We start from the raw sequence: 12,378 nt of genomic DNA on the forward strand, positions 1-12,378 counted from the left end.
CAGTTATGGTGTATAGTGTGCTGAAGTCGAATGTGTTAATTATTCATAAAAAGGTTATTGTTGGTATAGCAATTTCATATGCGCTGTTTCTATTTTACATTTACAGTGTGCTCATTTACGATACGTGTACACTTTCTCCAGAATATATGTCTATCAAAATGCGTGAATCATACATACTGCAATTTTTTTCCTCCTAAGTTATTTCAACATAATATCATTGCGTATGTCATTACTTCACCGTATGTTAAAAGGGGACTGCCTTTGGCTGCATTTATATTTCAAAATTTTAGTTTTTCGTACTTGGTTCCAGTTTTGTTTCGTTGTATTGTTTTGATTTGTTTACTTTGTTACTTTTGGTCCCGAGTGTTGCTCACAGTATTTTCATCCGCCCTTGTACACTTCAAAAATAGACCCATTAGACCCATTGTTAATGATTTCTAGTCAACGTTTCGGGAATGGAAGAAGAAGGAGGGGGGATATCTGCAAGTCATTTACAATTATTCTATCGCATGTGAACGTTTTCCTAAAGCACGGAAATTTTCCTACGATATCGACCCGCGTTTAGGTTTTTTCCGATGAAAGGTTTACCCATGTTTATTGATTTTCGTATAGGAAAGTTTAATTCATTCGGATCCGGGATAGGACATTCCCGTCCACAAGCTAATAGGTATAGCCTTCATTATTCACTGTTCATTATAATTTTCAGAATTTATAGTTCTGAATATCTGACCCCTGGGTGTCCATCGATGAAAACAAGCGTGCCCTTTGCAAAGACAAAGCTTTGTCGTCATATACTCGTTCATTCTCGACCGCGGGTCATCCGGGTACTTGCGGTTTTTTACGTCATTTTTGCGTCACAGCGCCGTGAAGGGGTTCGGATTTTTCGACCACCAAAACAATATGCAAAGTTTCCATATAACATAACTTTTAACATAACTTTATGACATAACTTTTAGTTCTGCTTTTTTCACACAATTTCTGTATCATTCGCTATTCTGTATCGTCTGATCTCTCATTCACCTCGCTCGTACGCGTTTCACCAACTGACGTCACTCCGCGGTCGAGAATATAAGAGGATCAGGATCGGCTGCAAATCGCTAGAATATTTCTGGCGGCAGATAGCGGCGCTGTCACTGTGGGAACTGACCTGCACACACACAGAGCAGTATCCTTACTTGACCTTATTGCCGGTAATATTGACCAATCACATTCATGCAAGTATGTGACATGCGCAGATGTAACCTAACGGCGTCACAAACTTCCGGGTTGTGAACGAATTTGACACGCCGGTTATATTTTTGACATATTTTATCAAAACCACCGTTACCTGTCTATATTTCACACATGCTTGAATCCTTGTCGATATGAGCACAACCATAACTATCATAGGTGAGTATCTTAAATGTAATTTACAGAGCTGACTGGATTAATAGCCAGTGAGCTAGTCGCAGTTCAGTTGTCGCACACTGTCGGAAACTGACAGAGTTGCCATATGGATAGTGTCGAACACTGAAATCATCAGAGTATGGAGATATGTTTTTCACAGAATCTTCTATCTTGTAACCATAGACACAGAGGAACTTAAACCATGGAGGTAGAAGCGAGGAATCTGTCACCACCTACCATCATGGTTTGAGTCACAGTCGCGTGTGAATCGATACTGACAGGACGGCGGCTGTGTGGTGTGCATTCGAAAAGTAGGAAGTTGGGAAACGGAATGGCCGCTATACTAACGTATCGCTGAGTTCAGAGGCGGATTTCCTTCGCAAAAAGCCACATTTCATTCAATAATTCAGCATCGATGGCTTCCAATTCATCTTCAAATTCATACCTGCTTTCTAAATGCATAGCACTCATCGGCCACAGTGTATGGCCCTTTTCTTAGCTCCATGATCGAACCACAGGCGACTGTGGTTTGAGTGTAGTACAGTATACTGTGTAGACTGAAAAATTCAAATGTCACTCATGAATATTGGTACTACTCTGTCAGCTCCTAGTCCAAACACTACTGAATCTTTCAGTCTTAGTACAACATGGCCCAAAGATATTATACAGTACTATACATGTACAATTAATTATGTGAAGTTGATGTCTAATAATTCACTGACTTGTACGCTGTGGGTTCGTCAACGAGAAGATGCCTCAAAACAGATATTTAACTTAATGAATCAGGGTCTCATGGCTCCTATCATTACTGCAGGAGCACCACTAGATTAGTGCTCAGTCTAGGCATGGCTACACTGGTATATTCATGTTCTAGCAGTTTGTGTGTACCTATGAATTAATTACAATTTTGAACAGGTTTTTGTAGACTTGAATAACAAAATTGTGTGTTCATTGACTGGCTTGTTGAATTGTATTCCTCTTTGTCACATAAATCTATTAACCTGCATACATACATACCCGGTACATACATACACACATACATATATACATACATTACATACACATGTACATTTATACATACATAAATGCATGCATACATTGTTGCCAATTGTTGTTATTTTAACTTTTATGTGTAACAATTTTTTTTACTGTTGAGACCATTGGTCTTCCCTATACAAAGTAAAAACAGAATAAAATGAATTTAACAAATAACTGGATAAAGTATGATCAAAGCTTAGTTTTGTGAAATAACACTGATAACCAAACATTGCCTTCTCTTGCAGGTACAGCAATTCTCAGCCTCTTATTGGCTGGTTACTTAGCTCAACAGTACCTGCCACCCCCTAAACCCAAGATAGTTGGTATTGACCTGGGCACAACATACTCATGTATTGGAGTGTACCAAGCTGTGACTGGGGATGTAAAGGCAAGTATACATGCTCTGTATTATATCAAGCTTTAGATAAGTGTATGAACTTGCAGTAAGAATGCTTTTGAGAACTTGTTGTGGTAAAGCAAGAAAAGGGTGCAATCTATTGTTTTTCATGTACATTTACATGTTTGTCATTTTTAGCTCATATTTGGTATGTATATAAATACCAAAAAGAGCTAATATGGTGAGTCAGTGCGTCTGTATGTCTGTGTGTATGTATGGATGGATGTATGGATGGATGGATGGATGGATGGATGGATGGATGGATGTATGTATGTATGTATGTATGTATGTATGTATGGATGTATGGATGGATGTGTGTATGTATGGATGGATGTGTGTATGTATGGATGGATGGATGGATGGATGGATGGATGGATGGATGGATGTATGTATGGATGGATGGATGGATGGATGGATGTATGGATGGATGGATGTATGGATGGATGGATGGATGGATGGATGGATGGATGGATGGATGGATGGATGGATGTGTGTATGTATGGATGGATGGATGTATGTATGGATGGATGGATGGATGGATGGATGGATGGATGGATGGATGGATGGATGGATGGACGGAGGACGGACGGACGGACGGATGGATGTATGTATGTTTCTATAAATACTATGAAACAGTCATTCATAGAAGTGGTCACTATTGATGTCACTATTTCCCAATCCAAAGCTGAGTACATTCATTGCTCAGTTGATGCTCCACTGTACATAGAGTTGTGGTAAGCAGCTGATCAGTAAGATAGTCACAGATTACTGCAATGAACCAACGAACACATCCACTGGTACATGTATGCCCAGGTACCTGACAACATGATTCACCATATCCTAGCATACATGTATTGTATCTGTATTGTCTGCTCTAGTTGTTCGGTAATTATGGTCGTGAGGCAATGATAGAATCGCAGTCAGCATTTCTGTTCTGTCTTGTGTCCCTTGTACTTCTCCTTGAAAACATTGTATTAACAGAAGGAAGGTATTTGTAGGTTGCTTGAAAACAACACTCACAGGAAGATAGCATATGTGGCCTTTTTCAGTCTATATGCACACACAATACAAACCACTCTGACCCACATTCTGGTGAAACAATTAGCATAGTCAGGAAGGAAAAGGATAACACAAATTCTAACTGTAATTCCATTATGACAATTATTGTATATTATATCATACCAGTATATTGATGGCGCAAATAGTGATCTGATTGGTCGAGACGCGAAAAGAACCACTGTATATTGGCGATATACCATGGCTGGCATACGCTGGAGCTCTCAGCTTGAGCAAAAATCTGTTTTATGACGTTCCACGCCAGAATTTCAATATACTGTTATGATATAATAGCAATAAATCACACCCAGCGATGGTATACCACGAGATTTTGACCAGTTCACTTCATATATGCACTCGCTATTGCTCGTGCATATATGTCGTGAACTGGTCAAAATCTCGTGGTATATCATCGCTTGGTGTACTTTATTGCTTAAACATTGAACCTGTAGAAGTATCAAACTTTGGAGACAGCTGCTTTTGTGCTGTTTTTGCACTCTTTCATGTTTTTTCCATCTGACCAATGAGATTTCATTTCACAGAATACACATTTTCAGTCTCCTTCTGATTAGTTACCAAAATTTACATATAACCAGGTGTTGGTGGATTCAGCCAATCACAAGACAGTTCCCAGCATGGTGGCGTTCACTGGCAGTGATGTGTTGGTTGGATACGATGCGCTGGAACAGGCTGAACGCAATCCCATATCTACGATCTATGACGCAAAGAGATTCATCGGTAAAATTTTCACACCGTCTGAAGTCGCCAGGGAAGCAGCCAGATATCAGTTTAAGGTAAGAGTTGGTATTGATGTCAATGTCTTTGGTTTGAAAACGATGATAGTCTGCAAAGTGTACAAACCCAGCATTGTGGATACACAGTAAAAGTTTTTCTGCAAAAAAGTGGTTGCACTGCAAAATTGTTTAGGAATCCCTGCAATGTTTCTCTTGTGTTTCCTGAAAATATTGCATTCAAATGCTGAGTGAATCTCGGTGATATGACTAGGATACCCCGGTAAAATTTACCGTGGTACTGTCCTTAAAATTAACACTGAGAAACTTGTAGCATTTTCACAACATTAAGTTAAAGATCCCCTTGTACTACATATATGATTACAAGCATTAGTGAGTCAGATTTTAACATCATTAAAAGAACCAGGGATACAGAAAGGGTCTTTTGAATTTTCAGAATTTTTAGGCTTGTATTTCACTTCCATGTCACTTATCCACAGGGATCAACATATGGAAACAAACAGCTCAGAGTTATTAGTACTGGGGTAAAATATGCAATGCCTGTTGTTTTGTGTGTAAGAGGATTACCCGTTGGAATCAATGTACGCATTGCTGTGGCATTCTGTTATAATCTCTGAATGTATAAAGCCCACACAATCTGATCAGTTGGCATGAATTTCTGACAAAAAAATCTGTGTGGGATGTACTCCCAATGATTTTTAACTGGTACCGTAGGTTGTACAAAACGGAATATTAAGCTCCATACAATTCTTCCTGTGTACGGAAAAATGAGTTGGGGAAAATGTTCAATAGTTTAACACACTCTAACAATGCATTTCGTTTTCCAGTGCATACTTAGATTTTATTTTTGTCAATAGAATTGCAATATGGGGAATGATGGGAAATCAGGCCCAGATTAGCTTTCATGAATTCAAAATGTCAGTGTGGTCATACAATGTGGGCATGTGTGAAGGAAGGGGCAAAAAGAGTTTACTGTTTACTTATTATGACAATGTTAATATTCTGTGTTTAATGCTTGAGACATTGAATAATAAGTAAGTTCATGGACACACTGGATTCCAATGGTAACCCTTTTCCAGCCAAGTTCTTATTTCACCATCAGGTCAAGTTGGTTAAAACTAGTGAAGCAAAACGTGTCCCATATGGTGCAATTTTAACAAAGACTTGAAGATTTGAAGGTCCCTGACGACAGAGATACACGTACTGTAAACATGATTTTTACAGACTAAAACTGCTGTAACATACCAAGCCAACAGGTCAAAATACACATGGTTTTGGCTCAATACTGCTTTTAAGTGACTTGGCAGATGGGGAAGTGATACTGTCTGGCAGGAAAAGGGTTAAAGTGTCATCTTATACATGTAGAAATCTTCCATTCTTGACACATACAGATCAAAGAACACAATGGCTTGATCAGATTTGTTGTTGGTTCCAATGACAACCTGACTGAAGTCACGCCAGAATACGTGGGTTCCCGGATTCTCCTTGAGTTACGGCAGACAGCCCAGGAGACGCTTGAATCTCCCGTTACCATGGCAGTAATGTCCGTGCCTGCAGAGTTCAATGAACTCCAGAGGAATTATACCAAACTTGCTGCCAAGTTGGCAGGTGAGCAAATTATCCTTCTTTTTGTTTTTGTAACTGTAATCAATTTTGTCAGTTTTACTTTGATCATACCTTTATACATTTATGCAGACTTCACATCAGTCTCTAATAGGTCAAATGAGGTTGAAGAATCATTATAAAAGCACTAAATTGTCGATATTTTTATACATTGCAGAATGTTCAATAATGTGGCTAATGCCGTCAATCATCTCTCAAAATGACAATGATATGAAAAACGTAACAGTAAAGAAATTGTCATAATGTTGAAGTTTTGAATACCACGCAGATGAATTAATGTCCATGAAAAAACCTCAAATCAATATACTATAGAGAAATGCGCAGTCAAATACAGTTTTCAGGAAAATACCGGTACTCATCAGCAACTATGTCCAGCTTTTTGGACTGAGTTTTTAATTAGTTGACAAGCTGAATACCGTGCATCTCAACATGCTTTGGGGAGTAGAGTAAGAAACTGTAGTTGACATCAAAAACAAAAAAAATGTGGAATTCATCAAAAGTTACAGCTACTGCCCCTTTAACTAAAATGTGAGTGACCTCAGCTCATAGACACATGTGTAACCATAACTCTTGGTGTTTTTTAAACCATGATTTGAGAAAGTACCAGTAACTTAAAGCGCAGTGGTCGTCGCGCTGCGCATGCTCGTGAGGGGGTCCCCCTGTTGTCAACATATCCAAGAATGCCGCACTATACGTTACGGGTTGATTATAATGTTTGCGATATTGCCGCTTGTTAAAATGGCAGCCGATCTGTTACAAGCATACCAACTTACCAAATCTAGTATTTACACGCTGGATTGAGATCACATTTGATCATGATTTTCTTGAATCGTTGAATGGGGCGGGGCTACTGTTATCGCTCGGCCATGGAGCTAAACACTTACCTGTACGCGTGTATATACAAACAGACTATCGATGACCGGGCTGTAGTCATTTCATTTCAAGAGGCCCAACAGGAGTACAATTGACAATAACGCAAGCTACAGAAATCTACAGCTGTCAGAGCAATGCCCGCTGCAGCAAGAAGCATATGTTCCGTGGTCTGCATGAACGTCCGTGTCAAGAGAATCGGGTATATGGCGCGCTTCACTCGGCTGTGGAGAATCCAACTCCACTACGAAGTTTACCCTGTTTAAGGATGCAAACGAGAATTCCGAGCACAGGTATCAAGTCAAGCGAAGGAACTTTCATAGGTCTTCTTGCTATGTGGGGGTTAACTCATTTGAAAGGGGACTCAGACCTACCCGGCAATCATGACAGGAAGTACAACAACGAAGTTTCCGTAGCACCGATAGGCCAACACTATAGCTAGCCGTTGGATCACTGCCATGACCGTGCACAGGATCTCTCGATACGTCCCTATGTGTAGCTATACTGTGCAATTTTCCTGCCAAATGCCGCGAAAACTCGCTCGTTTTGTCTATTGTTTCCTGTCATTTGACTATTTCTTGCCACGTATTACTAGAAGAAGTTAGAAATGGTGATCAACAGTGGGTCGTGGGCCAAGTCGTCGCGGGGCCGGTAGGTTGTGGGACCGGATTCTCTTATATCCGTGTACGTCAACATGGTGACCTACTCCCTTATCAAAGCACCAGCATCTCCCGTGTCCTGCTCTGGCTTGCCGATCATGGTCTTGAGTGTAATTTTTGTGTTAGGCATTGTGCTTGTTGCTGGTCTACATATATATACAATGTTGATCATTTTAGTGATGTATTTTTACTGTGCTGTACATAGCATTGTGCACAACCAGCATGACCGCGTGTGATCAAACCCATTTGTTCACTGTGACTGCATGTGCCGAGTGTTGTGTCTCAATGTTTGTAGCCTTACATGAGTTTATAGATAGAAATACACCACTAAAGTTCGTTTCCGATCTTAATATATTAGGCCCTACTATTGCATGATGTTGAGTCTTACAGAGGCGCTTCCATCTCACTCCGATTGAAGTTGAGAAGCCTTATGTTTACAAAAATTCATGTTTATCAACAAAAAAATCGTGCACGCGCAGCGCGACGACCACTGCGCTTTAAACAATGCCACCAGTAGTCAAAAGAATTAATTTGTTGATGGATTTTGTCATCAGGTATTGATGTTCTGCGAGTGATCAATGAACCCACGGCCGCTGCATTGGCGTACGGTCTCCACAAGAAAGACGGCGTCAGTAATGTCCTGGTTGTCGACCTCGGAGGAGGGACCCTTGATGTGTCGCTGCTCAGTGTACAAGGTGGCATGTTTGTAACCATGGCAATGGCAGGTTAGTACATATTGTGAACCTTGTTTGCAAATGTGGATATTTTCAGCTAATTAAATCACTGGACCAGGCAGGGTTAGCTGTGTAGTTCAACACTAGTGCAGCGGTCAATGAGAGGTTGCACTAGTACCACTGCACATTTCTGCAGGGTCATGAATATTCATGACTGCAACGTGTGCCATGAGTAACATTCAAACATTGCATAGGCTTATATAGAAAGCTACCAGCATTGACTGAGCGTGTTCATAGTTATGACTTGATTGTTAATGTCACATCCAGTGTGTTTCATTTGTGAATTCTAGTAGCGTGTGTGTGCCCCCACATCATACTGTCTTGTAAGCAGGCAAATATAGATACTGGAAGTTGGCACACAGTGAGTAAAACACAGCCTACAGGATCACTTTTCAGTCAGTATCCCTTTTCAGCTGGTTTAGCCAGCAACTAGGATTTCCATGTGTGAGATTTTGTTGTCCTAAGAAATGACCTGTTTTCTCTATTGTAAAAGAATAGTTCCTGACTGAATGAGAATACCTGCAATTTTTTGTGAAAAGAAAAATAATTGGAAGATTTCGTTTGAAAGCAAGTCAGATCCTTAAAAACTAGTACGAAAATGGATATCATCAAAAAGGATATACATGTACTTGTCAAATATGTTTGAACTCAATATTGAACAGTTATCATAGGCCACTGCACAATGTGTGTGAAAGTCATATTCAAGGGTTACCGAATTCAGTGGTATAAAGTTTGAGACCACCAACATATATTTGCTTTTATCAGTTAAAGTGCAATTTCCATTGGCCAAATGCACTTGTGAATTTTGATTCATTTATATGATAAAGAATGTATGTTGGACCAGCAAATCATCAAGCATGATTGGTGGACAAGTGCTATTACCGGTCTGAATGGGGCCACCACCTGTGTTGGACTTCATGGTCCCTAACCATTCCAAAAGCAAAGCTTTAAGATTTTCAACTGTGAGGCACAAAATACTGTATTGCTATCAAAGTTATCATCATTAACGTAGCTCTTTAGTAGTGTAGGCCACAAGCCTCAAGAGATGAATGTGAAAAGTATATCATTTGCATATTTTCTGTTTGCAGGCAACAATCGTCTCGGAGGCCAAGACTTCAACCAGAGAGTGATGGCGCACTTCTTAAAGTTGATAGAAAAGAAGTTTAACAAAATGTTGAACAATCCTGAAGATTTGCAAAAGTTAAGATTGCTGGTAGAAGAAGCAAAATTAAACCTCACCTCAGGAATTTCATCTTGGATTGACATCAATCTTCAGTCATTAGGAAAGGACGCTGTTTTCCGAGACAATTTCACTAGAGAGACGTTTGAGGAACTAAACTCAGATTTATTCCTGAAAGTCTTGCAACCAATTCAGGTCGTCTTACAAGAAGCGGAAATGCCCACGAAGGAAGTGGACGAGATCGTGTTGGTGGGCGGGTCAACGCGGATTCCTAAAGTACGGCAATTGATACGGAACTACTTCGGCAAAGACCCAAATGTGGCTATAGATCCGGAGCTCGCGGTAGCGTATGGTGTCGCCATTCAAGCCGGTATTATCGGCGGTTTATGGCCTCTCCAGGTCAGCGCCATTGAAATACAACGGCACATCAAGAAGATACATGTCACTTGACAGCAATTTTGAAAGTGACGAATAAGAATGAACATGTCAATGACAATTTCATTTGTGCTGCATGTCAAGTTTCAATGACTTTATTCTTGTCTTAAACCTTATTCATATTTATAAGCTAAGAGACACAGAAACAATCTTTTTGTTCTTTTAACCATTTTTTAGTCAAGTTCTTCAAAATTAGATTAAAAATCATTCAACTCAGAAAATTGATACGGTACACATTGCTGTGATGCACACTATCTCCAGCAGATCATGTCTGTCGAACTCACTCTATTTGCTTATGTCTTGACGAGACAAATCAGTGAAATTATGTTTATGTATTGCCTTGGGGGGGGTCTTCATATGGTCAGGTCTGTCAAAATACTGGTAGTTTACATGGGAATGTACTGTTTATGTGTACAGCTTTCAACAGCTTGGCCATATGGTGACATATTATACTGAAAACACTGGCAGGAAAAGATCAGTGAGTGCTGTGCTGACAAGCTGGTCTGCTCAGTTCTGAATGTTTTCACTCAATGATGTCCGCTCTGCAGACAGTGTTGTTGAATCAAGTTGTGAGATTGCACATATTCAGCAAAATAGGACAAACCTTATACCCCTTCCTTCATCCTGCAGTTGTGATATTATATTGAAATCTTGAAGTTACAATCTGTTAAGCAAAGCAGCTATGGATGCCGTTTTGTTCCCACATTGATAAATACCTAACCTATCTGTAGTGCGTATTACAAAGATCTACACACACAAGTTGTGAAGAATTTACGGCTGCCATATGGCCAAAGCCACTCCTGATCTGGTTTGTTGACTGAAACACAGATTTTCTCATTGATGCTGATGGCTAATCAAGCCAAACATGGCAGCAATCCCAGCTGCCTCTGTGAAAATGCTTGAATTTGCAATTTGGGAGAAGAAAGCTACGTGGCTTATGACCTAATATTAAAGTGACATTTTTATGAAGCCATAGTACAGGGATGCAGTCGTTGCATGACAGAGTTCTGCACCAAGAAATGTGAAATACCATCATTATGGTGCCAAATTAAAGGGAAAGAGTCGTCGGAACTGCACCTGTGCGAGTTTCTTGTTCACAAACAATGTATTTCATGCACGATATCTAGATGCACCTCATCATCATAGCTGCAACATTTAAATTATACGATGTAGATTATGACAGACATGTTTTAACTTTCATCAATCACCATCGTACCTTGGATACAGTGTTTCCATTAGTCATTTGGGTCCCATACAAACTTTGAGCGCAGTTCTGACGACTGTAGAATGCACCCCCCAAAATGAAAGCCATCAGTCTTTTTTAAACCTTTTTCAGAAAAACTGCACCAGAATGTAGTTGTTGTTGTATGGCGTCATTTTGTAACAGTGTAACAGAAAGACTGAAATGTATGATATCAATACTTTGAATGTCAAGTTTGTCCAAAACACACATTTCCTGCATAACTTCCAAGGAAATTCATAGAAACCTTGCCCCATGCAAATTTTGCATAATGTCCAGAGATGTTCATTTCATAAACAGACCTGTGTCAAGGTTTGTGTGCATTTCACATGATATTCAGACATGAATTTGCAAAATCTCCCAATCTCTGTACTGCACTGATTGCATGTATGGAAATATTTTTATCAATGCAAGAAAAGTAAACAGTTTATTTATGAACAGCAACAAATAGTTTGTGTTTGTCTTTCTCTGAGTTTTAGTGGTGATTTTAAGATTAGCGCCACCACCAAGGACACCGGCATTGAGTCTAAGGTAGGTTTACTTCACTCATTTGCATACGTGTCACTAACTCATGAGATGTAGTGTTGAAGGAGATACTGATCAGTTTTAAAGGCAAACTGAGTCCCAGTATGGTAATGGCAATGAATTGAGTAGCATACGGAAGGAACAGAGGACAAAGTATTTAGATTGCTGAAAAAATTAAAACAAGGCAAAGCTCCAGCTCCAGATGGACCACCAAATGAGTTTTGCAAATCTGCATTTGACGTAATTTTGCCTCTGACCGCAGAACTTGTGAATCGTATCGTTATTTCTGGAATACTCCCACCAAGCACATACAAAGCCAATGAAATCAATCTGTCGTCTTAACAAAGGTGACAAGGGCGGTATAAATAACAATGGGAGATTTCACTACTCCATCCATAGGGAAACAGCCAAATTCAGCTCATCTTGAGTGACACTCTAGAAATAATAATAATAATAATGACAATAATAATTTATTTATATAAT

The 12,378-nt window shown here is 39.7% G+C and overlaps 1 protein-coding gene across 1 annotated transcript; it reads left to right on the forward strand.

Annotated features, from left to right (window-relative positions):
- The first annotated feature begins 1,233 nt into the window (after positions 1-1,233).
- Positions 1,234-11,812, forward strand: LOC139129432 (heat shock 70 kDa protein 13-like). The gene is made up of 6 exons (XM_070695066.1): positions 1,234-1,389; positions 2,670-2,812; positions 4,474-4,671; positions 6,021-6,237; positions 8,336-8,506; positions 9,604-11,812. The coding sequence occupies exons 1-6, from the start codon at positions 1,365-1,367 to the stop codon at positions 10,143-10,145; spliced, it is 1,296 nt and encodes a 431-aa protein (XP_070551167.1). The 5' UTR covers positions 1,234-1,364; the 3' UTR covers positions 10,146-11,812.
- The last annotated feature ends 566 nt before the right edge of the window (positions 11,813-12,378 follow it).

This window comes from Ptychodera flava, chromosome 3 (assembly GCF_041260155.1).
Source record: "Ptychodera flava strain L36383 chromosome 3, AS_Pfla_20210202, whole genome shotgun sequence".
Taxonomy (NCBI): Eukaryota; Metazoa; Hemichordata; class Enteropneusta; family Ptychoderidae; genus Ptychodera; species Ptychodera flava.